The sequence below is a fragment of the Dasypus novemcinctus genome, chromosome 2 (genome assembly GCF_030445035.2).
Source record: "Dasypus novemcinctus isolate mDasNov1 chromosome 2, mDasNov1.1.hap2, whole genome shotgun sequence".
Taxonomy (NCBI): Eukaryota; Metazoa; Chordata; class Mammalia; order Cingulata; family Dasypodidae; genus Dasypus; species Dasypus novemcinctus.
In genome coordinates, this window is record NC_080674.1 from 155,322,902 (window position 1) to 155,345,098 (window position 22,197).

At 42.5% G+C, this 22,197-nt stretch overlaps 1 protein-coding gene across 15 annotated transcripts in view; it reads right to left on the reverse strand.

Moving 5' to 3' along the window:
• Positions 1-247: 247 nt before the first annotated feature.
• PPP2R2B (protein phosphatase 2 regulatory subunit Bbeta) overlaps positions 248-22,197 on the reverse strand; it is a 497,691-nt gene continuing 475,741 nt past the window's right edge. For all 15 annotated transcript variants that reach the window (XM_058280410.1, XM_071210511.1, XM_058280412.1 and 12 more), the window contains 3 exons: positions 9,836-10,005; positions 3,537-3,628; positions 248-955 (listed from right to left, as the gene is read on the reverse strand). In XM_058280410.1, the coding sequence (XP_058136393.1) occupies positions 676-955; positions 3,537-3,628; positions 9,836-10,005 (542 nt within the window). In that variant the 3' untranslated portion in view covers positions 248-675. The remainder of the gene's footprint in view (positions 956-3,536; positions 3,629-9,835; positions 10,006-22,197) is intronic.

Consider the following 22,197-nt stretch of genomic DNA (forward strand, 5'->3'; position numbering starts at 1 on the left):
GTTCCCCGAAGCATTTGTGGTGTTTCCCAGCCAAAATCCCAGGCTGTTTCTATGGCACTGACTAAAGGAGAATATAGTGGGTCGGTGTGTTCCCTCCCTTCTCATCCTGTGGCCTTTTCTCAGCTTCATGAAAAGGAGTAAATCCTGGCTCAGATAAAATGTTAAAAAGAAAATGGAAAAAATCAGTGATGAAGGGGTAAGAGACGCTGACTAATTTTAATTTTTCACAAAACAAGGAGAATTTCTCTATGAGTAAACGGTGTTTATTTTTTATTTTTTTCTCAATCAAATGGAGTTGCTTAATTAAAAAAAAAACTTATCTCTTTTCTCCTTAAATACTACAGACAACCTCATTTTATCTCAGCAGACACCTAGAAACAGAACACTGGACCCACCAGAGAAACCGGGTAATAAAAGCATCAGAAAGTCAACTATGGAAGAATTACTGTTAGCTGGAAACTCTCAATTCTAAACAGAAGTGTCCCAGACCTATTGGGTTTGACAAAAGTTTCTTAGAACTGGGGAGCTGGGAAAGTTGGACTCCTTTGAATTCTATTCCAATTGTTTTCTGCATAGGGAAATTAAAGTCAATGCATTAAATGAAGACCCAAAGAAACATTTAAAAACGTGTTTGACTAGTATTCAGTATGTGAGATTAAGTAATAACTTGTCCTCCTAGTTAACCTTGTCCTGGAATATATATAGGTTATTTGTAGCCGCCACTGCGATAATATTTTCTGAAGGATGCCAAGCTGTATGCAAGATCTTTTTGCTAAAGTCCAGACTGTCGACACTGATCTCGTCTTTTCTCCGTTTGCCCCCCACGCATACTTTCCGGGGTTTTAGGATAGCCCGGGGTTTGCTGTTTTCCCTCGAGGCCTCAAGGGTAACATCACGCTTGGTGTTTCGATCGAACATCCTGAAGAAATTGTTGTAGGAGCCCGTCATGATGACACTGCAAGGCAGAGAGGAAAGAGGTGACGGCAGAGTGCTATGGAGAAAGGCAGTCACATATCCCTATTGTGTCTTTCCAGAGCAAATGACACCACGCTGTGGCCAGCTCATGGCACCATTAAAAAAAAAAAAAGGGCTCTGTATGCTGTAGCATGACAGATGGCTTTCTTTTGAGTCACTAAGAGCAACAATTACTTTGGCTGGTAAGGAAGGATGGTGATAATCTGTGTTGTTATTAATTAATTTTAGGAGGAATTGGGGATTGAGCCCAGGACCTCGTATATGCCCACTGAGCTATATCTGCTCCACCTTATTTATTGATTTTTGACTGATCCTTTGGGTTCTTAGGCTCAGTAAATGAGTCCAGTGGTTTTAATGATCCCAGCCCTAGCCTGTGAGACTAGAATGAACTGATGAAAGTAGAGACACTTTTGAAAACCAATCTAATGACTAATCACCACCCAGATTTAAAGCACGCTGCCATCCAGGGGATTCCTGGGTCATCTGATCTCTAAGTCTTTACGGCATTAGCACGATGGGAGAAATGCTGACAGTATAGGTCACCAACCCATGGTGAATCCTCTCCCATTTTAAGAACTAGCTCTAAATTCAGCTTTTCAGAAAATTTATATAGAAATGGATGCCATCATGGTCACACTAGGGAACAGAGTAATTGCACTCAAAGTTTTAACGGATTCGGGATGGTGAAGACAGATTGTTTCCACACTTTTATAAGAGTTTTCCATTCTCAGGGATATCTGCAATTGATCAAGAGAGGAGGGAATGCCAAAAGCCCTTCAGGAGCAAGGGACAGGATCTTGGGTGGTGATAGTTCAGGATAGTGACAGGTGACAGTGCTTCTCAAATTACACTGCCTAGGGCCTGCTGGCCTGGACGTGGTGGGAACCCACCCGTCTCAGGCATCTCGCACATGATGTGCCTTGTGAGGAGGAAGGAACACTGACAAGACTGGGCCACAGCAAGGGGTAAGGATTTGGGGTACTTGTCAGTTGTGCCAGGCAAATTAACCAAGGGTTAGAGTTTGTTGGTCTAGCCCAAGAATCGAATGTCTCGAAATGTGTTTGTCTCTGTGCTAGAGGGAACTAACTGCTGTTACTTGTCAGGCAGTGTGCGGGTGCCTTACCTCCATGCTCTCATTTCAACTCAGTTGTCTAGGAAGGCATTTACAGACAGGAGAAGAAAGGACTGCATGATGTCCCACAGCTAGACAAGTGGCAACGTCATGATTCAAACCCACATCTGCCTGAATCCAGGGCATAAGCATTTAGCCACTTTGCCTCACTACTTCCCATGCATTGATACTTGCTTCTTCCATCTATCACCTTACCTGTTTTTAAATAAGAAAATCTTTTTTTTTTTTTTTGAAAAAAAATCTCAACCTTACACCCAAATGAAAATTTCTAGCAGTGATATTATGAAAAGAATGTTGATCTTATGATTCAAATTCAAAACTTCTTACTCTTGTATCTACCCCTTATTCATTTGTGAATTTGGGCAGGTTACTTTTATCTCTCTGAGCCTCAGTTTCCTCAACTGTAAAATGGGGATGATAGGAATAACCTTCTGGGATTGTGATCAGGATTAAATAAAACAATGTGTGTAGATGCCTGGTATGGAGAACGTGCCTTATCAGTATAGTTTTAAAATCTAGGCTAGGCTAAAGGAGAAATTGGGGCAGGGCTTCCAATAGCTGTTCTGGTTTCCTAGAAAAAGAATAGAGCTGGGATTGGCTTCTACACCCTTTGGGGACTTTTGTTCATATGTCATGGTTTCTCTCTCTTCACTCTGCCCTCTGCCAGCTGGATGGGGTGACCTGAGCGCTCTGTGGGTGATGATTCCTTCCAGGCCTGCTAAGTGGGAGGTTCATTTAGGTGCAGTGGCCAAAAAAGCCAAATACTGGTCAGAGGGGGACAGGCTGTGTTCACTCAATGCTCGAGGCTCTGCTGGCCTGCCTTGATGATATGTCAGTGCTTCTGAACACTATTCTTGGTGCCACCTTCACCAAGAAACTAAATCAGCCCCTGGCAGCCTACACTTGGTTCTCATGGAAGACAGAATCATCTGTATTTGTCAAGCTAAGAATGAACTCTCTGGAGGTAAATGAAGTATTGTTGAAATCAAAGGCCTTAAAACAGTAATAAATCACTTTCAGGGAATGTGATAAATGAGGCTGACTAGAGTTCAGGTAATGAACCACCAGGCCTTTGGCCAGTTCTACCCTAGCAGCTTCAAGGGATTCTTTCAGATCTAGAAGCATACTTGACTGCAGTCATCATTTTAGGTATGTTGACCTAGCTCTGGAGATGTCTTATGTGTAATATGGGGTTTCGGGGCTGACGGTAAATTGTCTCCTGTGCCAGTCCTGAAGAGGACCCAGGGGTCTCATTGCATCCTCCCCTTCTTGGAGAATCACTCTGATCCACAGAATGCCTCCCTGGTGGGCCTCAGAGCTAATTTTGGGTTTTCTTTTGGGTAAGCCATGCTTAGGATAAATTTCTCGTGTCCTCTTCAGGGAGAAGACCCACCTTTGGAAAGTTTTCCAGCCCCAGAGCATTTCTTACCTGTCTGATCCATTCCACACACACTCAAATTTATCAAAAATGCAGTCATTTTCGTAGAGAGAGCACAGTTTGCTGCGGAGGTAGTCATGAACCTGAGGGGAAAACACATCAAGACAGATGGTCAATTACTATTTTCAAAAATCATTTCTGTGCACACTTCCTCTTCTGATGTGAGTTGTTAATGCTTTCAGTGTCCATGTGCCTCAGACCGGAGGGCACTGGGTCTGAATCCTGGCTTGGCTCTTCTCGCTATGGGACTTTAGGATGGGGACGTGATTGGGGTTGTTGACAGTGGCTTGGAACAGGGTCCAGGAGGTAGTAGATGGCCATTCTCTAAGCAGATTTGCTGACAGGTATCAGAGGACAGCATTCATTCAGTCTTTTATTCAACAAATATTTATTGAATGCTCTGTGCATGGGATAGAGCAGCGAACAAAATATACTCGTGGTGCTATTATCCCAGTGTTGGGGGAAGAGACTGAATAACCAAGTAAATATGGTAGATGTTTTAGATGGGGATAAAATTAAAGTACAAAAAAGCATGGACAAAGGGATTCCTGCAATGGAATGAGGTTAGCTTCATCCGATATTCCCTTCGATGTTTTGGGTGTTTGAAAAGCTCTGAGTTATTTGTTCAGTGAAAGTATTTCTAACTCTGCAGATTAATTTCCCCCACCTTTACTTTCTTGTTCCCAAACAGTTCTAAGTCTTGTCAGGGTAATTGCTTGCTTCAGGGCTATGGGACAATTAGATGGGGAAGAGGGATGCAAAGGTGAGGCCCTTGTCCTGCATGTAGTATCCCTACTTAAATGAACTCATTGACTTCTCCTCTCTCTTCTGCCCCTATTACCTTTTGAGCATTTTGGAAGTGGCTCAGGCCTGATTTAGAAGGCCTTTGCTGGGAAGCAGACTTGGCCCAGTGGATAGGGCATCTGTCTACCATATGGGAGGTCCGCGGTTCAAACCCCAGCCTCCTTGACCCATGTGGAGCTGGCCCATGTGCAGTGCTGATGCGCTCAAGGAATGCCGTGCCATGCAGCGGTGCCCCCCATGTAGGGGAGCCCCACATGCAAGGAGGGCACCCCATAAGGAGAGCTGCCCAGCGCAAAAGAAAGTTCAGCCTGCCCAGGAATGGCACCGCACACACAAAGAGCTGACGCAGCAAGATGACGCAACAACAACCAAAACAGAAACACAGGTTCCTGTGCCGCTGACAACAACAGAAGCTACAAAAAGAAGAACACACAGCAAATGGACACAGAGAACAGACAACTGGGGTGGGGCAGGATGGGGTGGGGGGAAGGGGAGAGAAATAAATAAATCTTAAAAAAAAAATAGAAGGCCATTGCTGTCTTTAGGGATAAAGATCTCAAGTGATCTTTTTTTTTTTTTTTAAAGATTTATTTATTTATTTAATTTCCCCCCCTCCCCTGGTTGTCTGTTCTTGGTGTCTATTTGCTGCGTCTTGTTTCTTTGTCCGCTTCTGTTGTCGTCAGCAGCACAGGAAGTGTGGGCGGCGCCATTCCTGGGCAGGCTGCTCTTTCTTTTCACGCTGGGCGGCTTTCCTCACGGGCGCACTCCTTGCGCGTGGGGCTCCCCCACGCGGGGGACACCCTTGCGTGGCACGGCACTCCTTGCGCGCATCAGCACTGCGTATGGGCCAGCTCCACACGGGTCAAGGAGGCCCGGGGTTTGAACCGCGGGCCTCCCATATGGTAGACGGACGCCCTAACCACTGGGCCAAAGTCCGTTTCCCTCAAGTGATCTTTGTTATGAATCTTTGAGTGAAGAAGCACAAGAGTCAGGGTAAAAAAAAAGAGGGTTGATTCTGGGTCTTGAGCAGGGGTTGGCAAAGTTTCCCTATAAAGGGCCAGTTAGTAAATATTTAAGCTTTGTGAACCATATGGTCTCTGTTGCAATGACTCAACCCCGCCGTTAGAATGCAGAAGCAGCCACTCATCATACATAAATGATTGGAGCTGTGTTACAATAGCACTTTATTTACAAAAACAGGCAGTGGAGAAGATTTAGCCCATGGATTTTAGTTTGCCAACGCCTGGTCTTAACTTTCCCCCCCAAACCAGCACAGACTATTTCCTTGGAGGGAAGTGACGGTGGAGTTTAGGTATCAATTGAAGGCTGAACTTTTCTTCTGATGGTTGGAAGACCTTGCCTTTAAGAATTGGGCTCTTTTTCTTGACTTTACCATTGACTTACTTCTGGGCTTTGAGTAATATAGGGAAGGAGAGGGAGAGGAGTGGGGCATCTAAAAAGGAAGGATGACAAGTTGGGAATTAATCTAGTAGACAGTGAAAGCTTAATTTGTTGTTCTGTTACTCCAGGCTTCCCACTTTCTGGGGAGAAACTTTTAGCCAAATAGACTGTTCATTTCTAGCCCATCTACCTGTACTCCTTATTCTCTGTTATGGAACAATATGAAAGCAAGGCACAGATGTGAGAGTTCTGAGAAGGCAGAAACAAGTTTTGAAAACACTTGTTTAAAAAAGTTTCTACAACTTGGGACTTCTCAGAGCCTTAAGATGCTCAAGCAATTGTAAAATTATAAGCGGGTGAACAGTGTATTATATTACTTCCCTAGAATCATCTTTTTTTTTTTTTGGTGGTGGTAAGGTGCTGAATAGTGACTCGAAAATAATTAGGATTTTGATAGGTAGTGAGGGATCAGAAGTAAAAATTTATCAACACAGCAGTTAAGGCCTCTCAATCTGCCCCCTTCTCTCTGAACCTTTCCTGATTGCTCACCATTCACTGTTTGTATTTAGCTTTATAGAAACACCACAGGTCAGGTAATAATCATCAAAATGTGTGTGCTTTGAAATTGGGGTCCTGTTAGCAGGAAACATGTTCCTAAGAACTTCATAAATAAATCTTGAAAGATAAAGGTGGGAAGGAATCCATTATTTCCCCCTCACTGGCACCTATGTTCTGGAGAGTGCTTGGCTGTCTCCAGTTGAGGGCACCTGAAGGAAAGGCACGTGTACCATGAAGGGATGTGGCCGTTTTGTTCTGTTGTGAAGAAATGAATCCTTAGGCAAAGCAGACTTGAAAATAGCTAATCACCCTTAAGTATGGATCTTCTCGTTCATTGAAACTTGTTTGTGATCAGTTCATACAGGAATGAAAATGCATAGCAGGAATATCATCTTTCTCCTTGCCAGGGCAGGCATTTTTTTCCCCCACTGGATCAGGCCTCACCATCTTTTTCAACAGTATTCTAGATGCACTTGAATCAGAGAGGTCATCTATTCCCATATTTGATATAGTATATAAATTGAATAAAATTGCTTTGAAATACATCCCCTAAAGTTGAAATAAGTAAATAAAGTCATGATACTTAATTTTAGTCTATGTGCTATGATATCTACTTCTTGGTGTTCTGCAAAGAAAAATGAGAAAGATTTCCAAGTCTGCCACCACCTGAACATGGTTTGAGAATTATGAACTCAAGATGATTACTTCATGTCATAGCTCTGTTCTTCAAATAAAAGTGCTAATTTCTCTTGCCCTCCCCCCTCCCCACCATGTGGCCTCAATCTACTCTCTTCTAAGAAAGGCTTTCCACTGGTCACACCTCTGTAAATGCCACCCAGGTTCAGGCCCTGGTTCCTAGGCCCTCTCTTTCGTATTAATAATTGTAATGCTATATAATTTTTCTGAAGCAGCTGAAAGAGGACGCTCATGTTGACCCCAGCACTGTGCAATGTAGAGCTATGGAAGCAGGTGAGTGTTTATCTTTGTTTTCTTTGTCTTATTATGGACCTTGGCATTACTTGATCCCTTGAACAATTCTCTCTCTAACCCCACCTCCTATCTTTTTAGTCTACTCCCTTTAGTATCTTGATTCCATTGATTCTTCAAATCCATTGACATATTCTGTCCATTTCTACCTGAGATTCAGCAGCGCATCATTACAATGACTCCTTTGGCATATACCTTTAGGTCCATTGCTTTCTCTCTGCATCCACTGTAATTGCTTGGCAAAGCCTCATCCCTGGTTAATTCTAAGATCCCAAGCAGGTGAATGTGGCTGGGAGAAAACAGTCAATCATACAGAATGGCCTCACTTTAAAACAATAATATAACCCTTGAGTGGATTCTTGAGCAATCCAACCACATCTGCTCAGTCAATTCACTCTCTTAGCTGAGTATTTTATACGTAGTAGTCCTTCTCATTCAGCTGATAACCTTGCCTCTTGTGATGCTATAAGAAGAAAACTTCTACCTGTTCCCATCACAAAATTTACAAGTACCTGTAGCCATATATTTTGCCTACCTTTCCATTTAAGACCACTTTTGCCAAGGACCCCAACCCTTCTTGCTTCCCTCAAGGACTCTGCAGCTTCAATTGTTTGTTCTCTACTGGCTTACTCCTATCAGCATAAAACATGCTGTGATAACATCCTAGAGCCTGTATCACATTTCTCTGTTCTCTTCAGAAGAAAATTTCTTGAAAAAAGCTGATTGTATTACTTTGTTTATATCTTCTACTCACATTTTCTCTTGAATCCACTCTAATCAACATTCATTCATGCTACTCTACCTACACACCTCTTTCATTAAGGTTGCCGATAATCTCTACATCACTAAATCCAATGGTCAATTCTCAGTCCTGGGCATAGTTGACGACTGTCTCCTCCTTGAAACATTTTCTTCACTTGCCTTCAGGACATTCCTCTTTCTCAGCACATTCTTCCTCCCTGGTCACTTCCCCCAATCTCTCTTGCCAAATCCTCTTCTGTAAATACTGGGGCTGCAGGGCACAGTTCTTAACCTCTTCTTTTTCCTAACTATTCTCATTGCCTATGTGATCTTATCCAGTACCCTGGCTTTAAATTTACTTTCTATGAGTGTATTTATTTCTGTGTTCCAGCTATATATATATCCAGATTCACACTGAGCTGTTCTACTTGCTATCTCCATTTGGATGTTTAATTGGCTTAACAAGTCCCCAAACAAACTTTGATTTCCATATCTTAACAAAATGACAACTCTACTCTTTACTTGTGCTGGATAAAAACCTTGGAGTGGTCCTTGATTCTTCTTTTTCTCTTATACCCTACATCACCTTTGTTGTCAAATCCCATTGGCTCTACCTTGGAAATATATCCAGAATCTGGCCACCTCCATTGCTGATACCCTCATCTAATTCCCCATCACCTCTTGTGGTAACTTCCTAACTCATCTCCTTGCCTCCTCCCTGACCCCCCACCCCACAATATTCCTTTTGAAATATAAGTAAATTCTGGACTTAGGTAGTGGTTTGTGAATGTGCTAAGAATCACCATCTAAGTCAAACCACTCTGTCTGGAATTTCCCCACTTCTTTTGACATGATCGAAGATATGTTAAAGTCAGACTTTTATTCCTGCCTCTGGAACGTTGCTTCATTGTGACCTTGGCTAGAATTAACGTCTCTAAATACTCTCTCTCTCTAAGTCACATTTTCTTTCAATAAAGCCATGCTGAACAATGCTTCACCTTGTCGGCAACTTCACACATCCTTCTTGATTCCTCTTCCCTATTGCATTCAATCAACAAGTAAGTCTCCTCGACTCTCCATCTCACTTGTCTCCATCAATATGCCACCACTGCAGTCAAAATTACCATCATCTCCTCTTATCCATTTAAAACACTTTCATCTGTTTGGCATCCAGTAAAGTGAAACACAGTAAAAGCACAAAACTCATGTCATTTCTTAATGTAAAACAGTTTAATGGTCCTTGATTGTACCTGGCCTAAAGACAAAATATCCTAATCTCTTTATAAGGGCCTAGAAGACCTCTCCACAGTCTTATCTTTATGGCCTTGTGTTCCATATTCCCCTGGAAAGAAGTCCTTTCTGAATCTACTGATTTCAGGCCTTTGAACATGATTAGCCAGGAAAAATACACAGCATTCACGACTCAGCTTAAGGGTCACTTCTTTCAGGTCACCTTTCTTAACCTGGCCTTCCCGGTCCAGGATGCCCACAGCACTCAGTGTGGTCCCTTCCACACTTGCTCATTCTCTTCCTTGTTTGTCATCTGGCTTCCCCACCAGACAGTGGACTCCATGAGAGCTTACTTTATTTGTCTTGTTCACCTCTGTATCTACAGAATCCATTGTATCATAAGTGCTCAGTAGAAATTTAGGTTAAACTGAATTCAGGCCCCTTCCTGTGCACCCCTGTCTTAAACCTTATATCAAATTTATCATTATGTACTGTCTTCTATTAAATTGTGTTGTAAACCTTTACAGGAAAAGATATACCTGGAAGCCCACAAAGGAAGTGCTTGTTACCTGGTAAGTCTCGATGGGGCGGTTTTCCATGTTGAGATCCCAGACTTTAACGGTCAGGTAGTCCCTGGTCATGATATACCTCCCACTGTGGCTGAACTTCACATCCGAAATCGAAGAGATAATTTCAGAGAAAAACGACCTGTTGCTTGGATCTTCGGGCTCTTCAAAAACTGTAGGACAAAAGCAAAATGAGATGAACTTAGCACATCCTTATCAATTGCCTCTAACATATTTGGGCCACCTAGAAAGTTATCAGGGTCTAACTTAGAGCAGGGCTGGTGCCGAGAGAATGTAAGTAAGTTCTTAACAGAACTGTCAGCTTCCTAGCAGCAGAAAAAGCTGCCATTGGTTTCTGTATTTTCTTTCTCATTGGACTTCCTCATCCATAGATCTGGCTGTTTCCAAGCTCGGGATCTATGGGTCTAGCTCCATTTCATGTTTCACCTGTTCTCTCAGAGTCAATGAACATATCAAAATCTGGAGTCGAAATAGCTTTATCATAAAATTCACCCATTAAAAGTATACAGTCCAGTGGTTTTTAGTATATTCACAGAATTGTGCAACCATCACCAGAATCTGAATCTAAAAAAGAAACTCCATACTCAATAACACTCTCTGTTCCCAACCTCTATAGTCCTAGGTAACCACTAATTTACTTTCTGGTTCTATGGAATTACCTATTCTGGATGTTTCACATAATTGGAACCATACAATATGTAGCTTTTCGCGACTGGCTTCTTTTACTTAGCATAATGTTTTTAAGGCTCATCCATGTTAGAGCTTGCATTGGTATGTCATTCCTTTTTATTTTGTTGCTGATTAATATTCCATTGTGTGTGTGTATGTGTGTGTGTGTATGTATATATGTTTATCCATTTCATCAGCTGAATGACATTTAGGTTGTTTCTAGTTTTTGGCTTTCATGAATAATACTGTTGTGAATATTCATGTACAAATGTTTTCTATTTTCTTAGACATATACCAAGGGGTAGAATTACTGGATCATATGGGAACTCATTTAAAACTTTTTCCAAAGTAGCTCTACCATTTTATATTCCCACCAGCAATGTATGAAGATTCCATTTTTTCCTACATCTTGTCAATACTCATTATTGTCTTTTTGATTATAAACATCTGAGTATTAGATGTTTTCTTCATCCTCCACCCTACATACTCTTCCACATTACCTCCTGACAATGTCTTTTGCATACACTATACATACCTCTTTGCAGGGATATCTAGGCTCTTATTTCTCTCAACAGCTTCAGCTGGTTTCTACTTAATAGCAAAAAAGGCATAACTCCTCACTATGATATTAAAGTTCCTCATGGGTTGCCTCTAACTCATTTTTTAATTTCTCTGGTCCAAATTGGATGTATAGAATATATTTAGACATATTCCATTTCTATTCTTTGCCTGTGCATTCCTTCTCCAGTTATCCAAACTCTGCTTGATTCATGTACCTCATCCTCTCCAAACAATTATTTTAGCCTCAGATAGGCTTTCTTTTCTCTCAAGGCCTATTGTGCTTGGTCTGACCCATTTATTTAGCATTTCCTCAGGTACACTTCTCACATTATTATCTAATAATTCGTGGGTTTGTCTTATCTCTTCAAATAGGATGTGAGCTTCCCCCCAAAAAGAGTATCTACAACTGCAAGCAAGACGGTTCCATCCATCTGTCCCATGGGATATAAGTCCCTCCTCAGTCAGAAGCAGAGTGGACAAATCCTCAAGCTAGAGGAACAAATAAACATTAGGGGGGAATGCAACTGTGGACTAAAATAGACTTATCATAATTCTAGTTTTGGAGGAACTTGTATCATTGATAAAAAGGCAATGGTCACCAGAGGTTCTGAGGGAAGGAAGAGGAAGAATAGATGTAGCATGGGGTACTAGGGGACATTGGAAATGTCCTGTATGACATTGCAATGATAGATACAGGCATTACATGTTATCAAAACCTAAAAAATTGTGCAGTGCAAAGTGGAAACTATAGTCCATGGTTAGTAGCAAAAAAAAAAAAGTGAGCTTTTTGAGGGCAGGATTTTGGTTTTACTTATCATTATACTTACTTATGTTTAATAAATAAATGTTGCTTGATTGGAATCAAAGCCAGAGAAGTTAATGAATCCTTTGCATGCGTTAAGTTTAGCCATATGCGTTTGCTAATATTCACTTATCTTTGATCTACAAAAATGGCAATTGTGTATGGTTCAACTTAGTAAGTGTTTATATCAGAATTTTAGGCTGAACCAAATTCCACGAAGAGATCCCAAGTATAGAATATGTTCTCTTTCAAACTTTGGTGAATTAAATTATGAGCCACACCAAAATATTAATTTTCATAAAACCATTTAAAAGGAAGACAAAAAACTCGTCAATCAGATGTGAACTTGAGAAAAAATCCATTGAAACAGAAAAATGTGAGTTCGTTACGGTCTCTTCTTCTAGAGCTCAATGCATGCCCTTATCTACTGGGCTTCAGTTGGGGATTGAGTGGAGGCCTCTGGATCCTGCCTACTGTAGCCTCACAGCTGAGAACTAGATGTGTAGACACCCTTTACATTAGTTTCAATTCAAGGCAATCTCCTGAGGACTAGAGACTTAGAAACTGAAGGCACACCCCATGTCACATCTTAACAATGGCAGGAGCCCCAATCTCCTAGGCGTGGTCACCTCCTTGTGATGCACCTGCAGAGAGCTGAAGATAGCAAGGGACAGGGTTTAGCAAACTGCACTCTCGAATCAGATTCAATTCCTGCCTTTGCCACTTACTAGCTGTGGACATTGTATTTGCTCCTCTGAACTTCAATTTCCCCAGCTGCAAAATGGAAATAGTAATTGTACCTACCTCCTAAAAGTGAGGTGCTGTTTGTAAGGCCCAGCCTGACACACTGTACATACTCGATAAACTTAAGTCACTATTTTTGTCATCAGCAGCATGTCTGCTTCTGTGTTGACCAATCATATGTCATTCATCAAGATCCTCAAGAATTTGGGACTGAGAACGACAGAACTTGTGAGCTATTTAAATGAAATAATATTTACAAAGAGATCCTCTCCCTTTTATACCTAGGAGGCTCCAAATACTTGGCATATAAAGGCTGTTGTATCAGCATGATAAAACCTTCAAATGACACTCCCACAAGATGGGGGTGAAATAAAAGCAGACAGTTCTTTAATCAACCCACCAGTAATAATTTACAGAGTGCCTACTTAATGTAGGACATAGGGGACAGGATATAGGTAATGTCGCAGCACAGTGTTTTGCAGTTCATGATATGCCTACATATATTCAAGACCTAATATCAACTCCATGAATTCTTTTCATTCAAGCAGCAGTGACATTGGATTGTGTTAATAGTTACTATTTATGGAAAGCTTGTAATATTCCAAGCACTGTGTAAAGAAGGGCTGTACAAATTTAATGTTATTTAATCCTTACAACAATCCTATGAAGTAGAAACTAGGATTCCTAATTTATAGATATTGGAAACTGAGGCATTGAGAAGTTTATAACCTGGCCCAGGACAAATATGTAGACCAAGGTAGAGATGTGATTTGAACTCAGGTCTGTTTGACCTCAAAATCTGTTTTTGATCATGATGCAATTCTACCTTGTATGCATACAAGACCTTATTTTAGGACCTGTAAGAAGATATTAGTGCAGGGTGAACCCTGAATCTCAGCAGAGTTGTAGCCAACACCTACTCTCTAGTTCATCAGACTCACCAGGACAACTAACAAAAGGATGATGATGGACATTGCCCATCCCAAGAAGCAGAAAGTATCTGCAACAGCAAGCAAGACAGTTCCATCCATCTGCCCCATGGGATCTAAGTCCCTTCTCAGTTGGAAGCACAAATTCTCAAGAAAGAGGAATGAACAAACATTTGAGGGGAATGCAACTATGGACTACGGCTATTATTCTAGTAATAGAAGAACTTGTAACATTGATATAAAGGCAGTGGTCACCAGAGCTTCTGAGGGGAGGGAGAGGGAAGAAGAGGTGGAACATGGAGGATTTTTGAGTCATTGGAATCATTCTGCATGATATTTCAATGATGGATACAAGCCATTACAAAATTGTGCAGTGCAAATTGTAAAACATACTGTAAACTATAGACCGTGCTTAGTAGCAATGCTTCAATATGTGTTCATCAGTCTTAACAAATATACCACACTAATGAAAGATGCTGTTAATGGAGGAAAGTATGTCAGATGGGAGGGTGTGGGGTAATGGGAAACCTCTATATTTTCAATGTAACATTTATGTAATCTAAAGCTTCTTTAAAAATAAAGAAAAAAGTGATAAAAGTAAAAAAAAAAAAAGTAAAAAAAGTAAAAAAAAAGTAAAAAAAGGGATATCAGGTTAGAACCACATATAATTCTGGAATTGTAGAGCCAGGAGGAACATTAATGTTCATTAGTCCTACTCTAGCCCAAGATCACAGCTGGGGTGGGTGCCCAAGACAACCCAATTCCTGAGTCAGTATTTTTCCCACTGTATCACATGATCTCTGCAAGTAAATGAACTGTGCCAGAACCAAGGGTGCCACCCCTGTGTTGAAAGTGAGAAACTCTGAACTGAAACATCCCTTGAGGATAGTGTATATGAAGATGACAATGGATTGTGAGTAGTGGGGCAGAGAGAGTACTTAAGGGAGCAAAATCATTTCAAACCCCCAAGAGTGTGCCTTCACACCAAGGCTCACGCCAGCGTTGCCCGTCATAGGGTGGTGAGCCCAGGACTCAGCAAGACCCTGTCAAGCCTCGAGAAGCCCAGACTCCCAGGCTGCCCCTCACTTGGACTCCGAGCCCTGTGGTTAGTCAGCAAGGCAACCTTTCCTTCCCCGAGCCTCTTGGTCACTTTCTCCCGGTTTGCAGACATGGACATGTAATATTTTTACTTATTTGCATTTACTAGAATGCAAGCTCCATAAGGGCAGGGTCTGTTTTTTCCTGCTATAGTTCTTAGAATGTAGTAGGTGCTTGATAAATATGTTAAATGAATGAATGTTGACAAACCATTTTACTCTTTAAAGGAAAATAATACCTATTTGTTAATGAAAGGTGGTCCTAAAAGGAACCCTGCCTCTAGGCTATGCTTTCTTGGCCCCAAACGCAAGTTTCTTTAAGTTCTTGAAAATTTGGAAAAAGACATTGCATTGGCAGGCATTTGTAAATTCAAAGTTTTCACTAACTCAGGCGGAACAATCACTTATGTTATTTAACTGTTTCATGTGCGCACACACGTGACTTACTTAGAGTTTACAAATAAAGAATAATTGTTGAATGGATACAACATAGATCCAGTCCTACCCATAGGAGCTCACAGGCTATGGGAGGACACAAAGTTTATTAGACAAATTCAGTTTCAGTTGTCTCAGAGTCTACTGCATTATTACAGTGGGAAAAAAAGTGTTGGGGAACTGACCAGTGGAAGGGGAGATGGAACATTGGTATGTGCTTCATGTAATTTACTTCGTGTTCCCTCCTACCACCCCTCCAACACCTTAGACACTCAAAATTTGTCAAACATGGTACAAAAATATCTGGTGCTCAAGAGAGAGAGCTTCTCAGACAAGTCAGAACAGGCATTTCTCCTGTGGACCCTTGGCTTGGCTTTAAAAGTCCTGCTGACCTATAGGGCTTCCAAATTGATGTCCAAAAGAGACATCAAGAGAAGAAATAGAGAGAACCAGCCTGGGGACAAGACGAGCTTGGCTCCCTTTGCGATGAAGCAGTCTTGCTGAAATCCTAATCACCCAGATCTGTTTGCCAACAATAATAGTAACAACAATGCATCTGCCACCATTTCTTAGTCCTCATGCTTGGCATACATTATCCCACTGAATGCTCAAAATGTAGGAGGAAGCTACTATTACTGTTCTTCTTTACAGACAAGGAGCCCGACCAGGAGAGATTAAGTAACTTCCCCCGGATCATACAACTGGCAAGTGGTAGAGATGGGCTTTCAGCTCTGACCTAGCTGGGTACACAATCAGGCCTTGCCTTGCTTGGTCAATACCATCCCTCTGTTTAAACAGTTAAGTCAATCTGGGCTTTCCCATGTTCTAGGTATACCTTGCGAATTCCCACTTCTCTGCCTTCTTCCTCCTCATCTCTTCCTGTGCCCTCATGGGGCAGTGGAAAGAACATCAGGCTGGGAGTCAGGGTGCTGGGTCGGAATCAAGGCTGTCACAAATCGGCCGGCTCTTACCATCTACCGAGCACTTACGATGCATGTGTCACCTGCGTTAACTCATTCAATATTCATAGGTATTAATGCTTTCTCTTTTCCATAAAGCAGCCAGCTCAGGCACAGGCATTAAGTAAACAGCAGCTGGCCCATGCGCAGTGCTGATGCGCACAAGAGTGCCGGGCCATGCAGGGGTGTCCCCGCATAGGGGAGCCCCATGCACAAGGAGTGCGCCCCGTAAGGAGAGCTGCCCAGCGTGAAAGAAGGTGCAGCCTGACCAGGAATGGCGCCGCACATGCGGAGAGCTGACACACAAGATGATGCAACAACAAAAAAATAAAATAAAAAAACAAACAGCAGGAGGATTTGAACCCAGAGAGTGTCCTTCTAGCTGAAGTTCTTAACCTCGGTCCCACTGCCTCTGACTAGATGAGTTTGGGCAGCTCTCTGGGCCTGTTTCTTTACAATATAAAGGAGTTAGGATTGCCAACAAAGTCCCTTCCTGCTCTTAGATGATAAAGCCTATGACCGTCCGCTGGTCTTTCAATTTCTCTCCTCATCCTCATTACTCTTGTGTAGCCTTTCCAGTGGGATTCAGCAGAGCACTAATAAGTCAGTATTCCTGATTTGGAGATTAAATGAGCTTGGGAAACTCCAGTCCTATTTTGGGGGTTGACACTGCACATTAGCCTATTAAAGGTGCTGAGAAGCCCTGTAGTAAAAAAATTAACATACTTTAAAATATGATCTCTTAAACTTGGCACCACTGCATTTGGGGCTGGATAATTCTCTGTTGTTGGGGGTTCTCTTGGGCATTGTAGGGGGTTTCACAGGACCCTTGGCATTGTAGGGTGTTTTTGCAGGACCCCACCTAAATGCCGCTAGCAATCTTCTCTGAGAAAAGAAAATGTCACCATACATTGACATATATCCCCTGGGGGGTGAGGGGCATAATTGTCCCTGGTTGAGAACCATTGCTATTGATTGAATCCTATTTACCAAATCTTATTTGATCACAATGCTCTCACCCATTCCATCCCTTCCCCTCTTGATTTTCTTGGCAAATCACCTACATACAGCCCAAGGCTCCTTAGACGACCTTTTGGGTAACGATGCTGTAGTCAAAAGTGACCACTATTCTTTTGAATCCTATGGGCTATATTGTGTGCCCTTGGTAAGCATGTTTTATGTTATAACGTGTACACATATGATGCATCTCCGTGGAGCTCTAAGTGGCCTGTGTCTGCTGGCAACCTTTAGAACAGTGCACAGGACCATTCACCCCGGTGCACTCATGCCAGGCTAGATGAAAACAGTCCCAGAAATCTGGGAAAGAGTTGAAATCACAAATATGAGAGAGGAGTTACAAAGAAACACGCTGACTTTAGAGAAACCCAAGGCTAACATTACAGTAATTCAAGAGGGAAAAAAGGCGGCTGAAAGGAAGTGTGCAGTGCAGTGTCACGGCCTCTGGGGAAAGGAGAAGTGAGAACGCCGGCAAAGCACCGCGATAGGCTGCTCCTGGGGTGCCTGCTCTCTCTGGACCTCTCGCTGGTCACTGACAGGACTCACGCCCGGGAGGAAGGACGGGACTCAAGGCCACTACAGGTGATCCTAAAGGCTGCCTCATTCCTAGTCCCACCCGCTGTGGCCACTAAGCGCAGGGGGCCCTGAGGTCAGCGGGCCTGTTGAAAGCCCAGCTCCGCTGCTTACGAGTAAGGAAGCCTGGAACAAGTTGCTTCTTTTCCCTCATCTGTAAAATGCAGGTAGTAACAGTGCCTGCCTTAGGGTGGCTGTGGATAGATGAGCTCCTCTCCCTTGAGCACGTAGCACAGGGCCTGGACCCAGCAGGCTACGGGGAGCAGAAACAACGCAGGAGTAGGCGCCGCTTAAGGCAAGGTTAGTGTGAAATGAGGGCAAAAGCCTGATGGGTCTTCCAGGTCAGCCAGCTCTTAAGAACTGCCAGGTGTCCTACCAATTTCCAGCTTCCCTGTCTGAGATGTTAGACAGATACACAATCTAGCTCTTCCTGGATTATCATTTGAAATCCACACTACTAGGTACAAATGTTCTAATTTGGTGTTGAATAACGTCACCACCCTGGGTTTGACGACTTGGGCAGATGAGAGGGAGATTAAAGGAAACTAGCTGAGGGGCTGTGAAAGTTTGTTCACAATGGAAAAGGAACAGATCCAGAATCATGCACGGGGTTTTAAATTGTTCACTTCTGCTGACATTTCTTCTACGAAGAAGCACAGCTGGCACACTTTTCCGTTTGGAGACATGGTTGACAATTTCCCCATAATGGGGACACAACTGGCAATTTTCCTACAGAGCGAGGCAGATGGCAATTTTCCCTCAAAGATATGCAGGCAACAGTTTTGCCCCTGGAGAGAAAAGGCTCGCCGATTGAGATGCAACCAGTAATTTTTGCTATCCAGAAGACACATTCAATAATTTTGCCCAATGAGAGAAATGGACAACAATTTTCCCACGGAGGGTTAGAACTCTCATACAAATAAAGCTGGCCTTTAGCCAGCTGAGGACAGTGAGAGAAGTCATTTAAGATTTAATTAGTGGCTCATGTACCACCAGGGGCCTAATGGCACAGTCTCCAGACATGAGCTGGAGATTGAGAATTTAGATGGTATTAAGACTCACATGCAGGTTTCTGAATTGGGGAATAATGAAGCTCAGTTGTTTAACCTTTGCAGTTTGCTTTTTAAATTGCCCTTTATTAACTCCACAAACAACTGTTCACCAGTGATCAATGCAGCAATATCATGCATAGCATGATGGAAACTGAGAAGTTAGCTTAAAAGAAGACTGTATAGGTTCCTAGCTTTTATAACTGCTTTTAATATATTTCTGTATGTATTATAGTTTCTTCATAAATATAGTCTCTTAATAATCATGCAAAGTTAAGCAATAATATGCATAAAAGGATTTTTTTCAGACAAAAACACAAACTAAAAATTCACAGTTGGGGGAGTGGATGTGGTTTAGCAGTTGAGTGTCTGCTTTCCACACGGAAGGTCCCAGATTTGGTTCCTGGTGCCTCCTAAAGAAAAAAACTGAACAATGATTAAAAACGAGTAAACAATAAGCAAAAAAAAAAAAAAAAATTCATAGTGTGGGAGAAACGGAGAGACAATGGGTTCTTCTGAAGAGGTAGGACTTAATAAGAAGTCGAACATTGAATGATTACAAAAAACTGGAGGTTGTAGAACTTTTTCTATAACAGGCCAGAGAATAAATATTTTAGGCTTTTGTGGGCCATTCAGGCTCTTACAACTACTCAATATGGCCTCAACTTTGCCATTTGTAGCACAAAAACAGCCGTAGATAATACATAAAGGAATGGATGTGTATTACAATAAAGCTTTGTTTACAGATACTGAAATTTGAATTTCATACAGTTTTGTGAAATGAAATAGTAATCTTTTGACTTAAAAATTATTAAAAAATGTAAAGCCATTCTTTGCTAGCAAGTTGTACAAAACAGGTGGTGGGTTGGATTTGATCTATGAGACATGGTTTGCTGACCCCTGGGTCTGTTGATGATTTTGGGGGTGAGGAGGGAATAAGAGAGGTGCATACTATACTAAACAGAGGAATCAGCATGAATAAATGCCCGAGTGATAAGTGAATTTCTGGGGGGCAGTGGTTTCCTACGGCTGAGTGGTACAGAGTGATCAGGTGGAAGGGCTGGAAGATGAGACCAGTGCTTAGCAAACTGCAGATTCTTTCCTCAGGTGTGCCTGTCAGGCTGGGGTAGAGAGAAGGTAATGGACTCTGGGGTCAGACACACTTGTGCTAAAACCCGTGCTTCCACTATTTACAGGCTGGAATGTCTTTGCCAGCTTTCTCTACTTCTCTAAGGTTCAGCTTCATCATCTTTAAAACACAGATATTGATATCTACTTCGCACGGCTATAAGAAACAAATGAGATATAGCACCTAGCACCATGCCTACCTGGCACATGGTCAGAAGTCAACAAATACGAGTGCTACAACCAAGGTTTATTACACACCTGATAAGAGTGAGGCACTTTGACAGGTGATGGGATGACCAGATTGAGCAAGACAGAAAAAAGATGCCCATGCTTTTTGCCATATCCTTCAACAAAAAAAGTGGGGACACTGATTTATCCAGGCTGGGGGATCTTCTTATCTCTTCAAGAAAGAAAAGTTGCCCATTTTTCCTGGTAGTAGGCAGGATAATGACTTTTCAAAGATGTCAATGTCCTAAGCCCTGGAGTATGTTATGTTGCATGTCAAGAGCCTCACATGGAATTAAGGTTGCTTATAAACTGACTGAGATGGGGAGATTATGTGGGCCAGCCCAATGTAATTGCAGGATGCCTTATAAGTGAAAGAGGGAGGCAGGAGAGTCAATGTCAGAGTTATGTGATGTGAGAAGCCTGACTTTGAAGGTGGAGGAATGGACCATGAGCTAAGGAATGAGAGAAGCTTCTAAAAGCTGGAAAAAGGCAAGAAAACAGATTCTCCCCTAGAGCCTCCAGAAAGGAATGCAGTCCTGCCAGCATGATTTTAGCCTAGTGAGACCTATTTTGGACTTATGACTTCCAGAACTGTAAGATGACAAGTATGCGTTATTTTAAGCCACTAAGCTAAGTTAGAGGGTAATTTGTTACAGCAGCAATATGAAACTAATACTCCCCTTCATAGTTTCAATAAAGAAAGGGATAGAGTTTGTGAATCCTCCATCTACTCTGGGAAGCTGCTCTTATTTCCCTGGGCCTCAGTGCCAGCTCTCCATCCTTGTGGATTCTGGGTCCCTGAAGAGCCCATTTCCTGTCAGCAGCTGCTCTTCCTATCTTTGGACAGGAAAGGCAGCCCAGAGCAGGCTGCCTCTGGGCATGGGTTGTAACAGGTTCACTGCTTCCAAGAAAGCTGATGAATTGCCACAGTTCAGCTACCCTTTTCTCCCAGCATTTTCAGAAAAACCAAGCACAGCAGCTGCACAGACAGAGCAAGCCAAAATGCTCAAAGACAATTAGGACTTAGCAGTACAGTGCGAGATTACACATCATCCTGCTGAGTCCTGAATGATGGTTCTTTCCAAAGCAATGCCACTTCTCTGCTCAGACCCTTACAGTGATGCTCCATTGCCAGTGGTCAACAGTCCCACACCTTTGGCGGGTATTCCAGGCCCTTCGTATCAGGGCCTAGGTCAGCACTCCAACAATGACTGACAGTCTACTCATTATTTGTACCAGGGTCAGAGAATGCCTGCCTCTGGAAGCCAGGCAGGTCATGAAGTAGGTGAAGCACACATGGGTAGGTGACAGGGAACAGTAGTGACTGTGGCAAACTAGAGTGCCCACACCCTATGAAGGGGCAGCTTCCACTCAGCTCCGGCTGATTGCTGCCATGCAGGAATATGGGTCCAGCATTGCCAGATCACCCCAATTCAATGTTTGGATTTTTCTAAGGAATCCTGATTTTTCAATATTAGCAACTAAATAAAATTTTTTGAGTGTGTGGACAAACATAAGCCATCTTGTAAGCCATGTGGACCATAGTCTGTGGCCTCTGTTTTATGCCTAGTAAAATGATGGCTGACATTTATGGAGCACTCAGGATGTGCCAGGACTCAGTCCATGCTCTGTCTCCTCCTATGCCTGCTCTCTGTTTCTCTGAGGCCTATTCAACTTTCAGAGCTCATTCTCTTTCAGGAAGCCTTTCTGGACCATTCCAGCTCACTGCAGCATCTCCTTTTCTTGCTAGTTCATTTGCCTCTCTATACTTAATTTTTTAAAACATGCATTTGTTCAGAATTCACAAGGAGCTAATCCAGATCAGGGAATGGACCTCACAGACAAAAGATGCCAGTGGTTACAGTGGCACCTGGTACCTGCCAGGCATTGTGCATATGAAGAATTAGCTCCATTTTGCAACTGAGGAAATGGAGGCCAAGAGAGGTTGGGACCCAAAGGACCATGTGGTCCTTGTGTCAATACAGCATCTTTTTTTTTTTTTTTTTTTTTTTTTTTAAATACAGCATCTTAAGGGCTCACGAGCTCTAGGATTGGACCTTTTTCACGAAAGAGCCTCAGCTGAACTTTGTGATCTACAGAGAAGGGATATGAGAGCCTCAGCTTGGCTGAGGAGTTACGTGTCAAATCTAAAG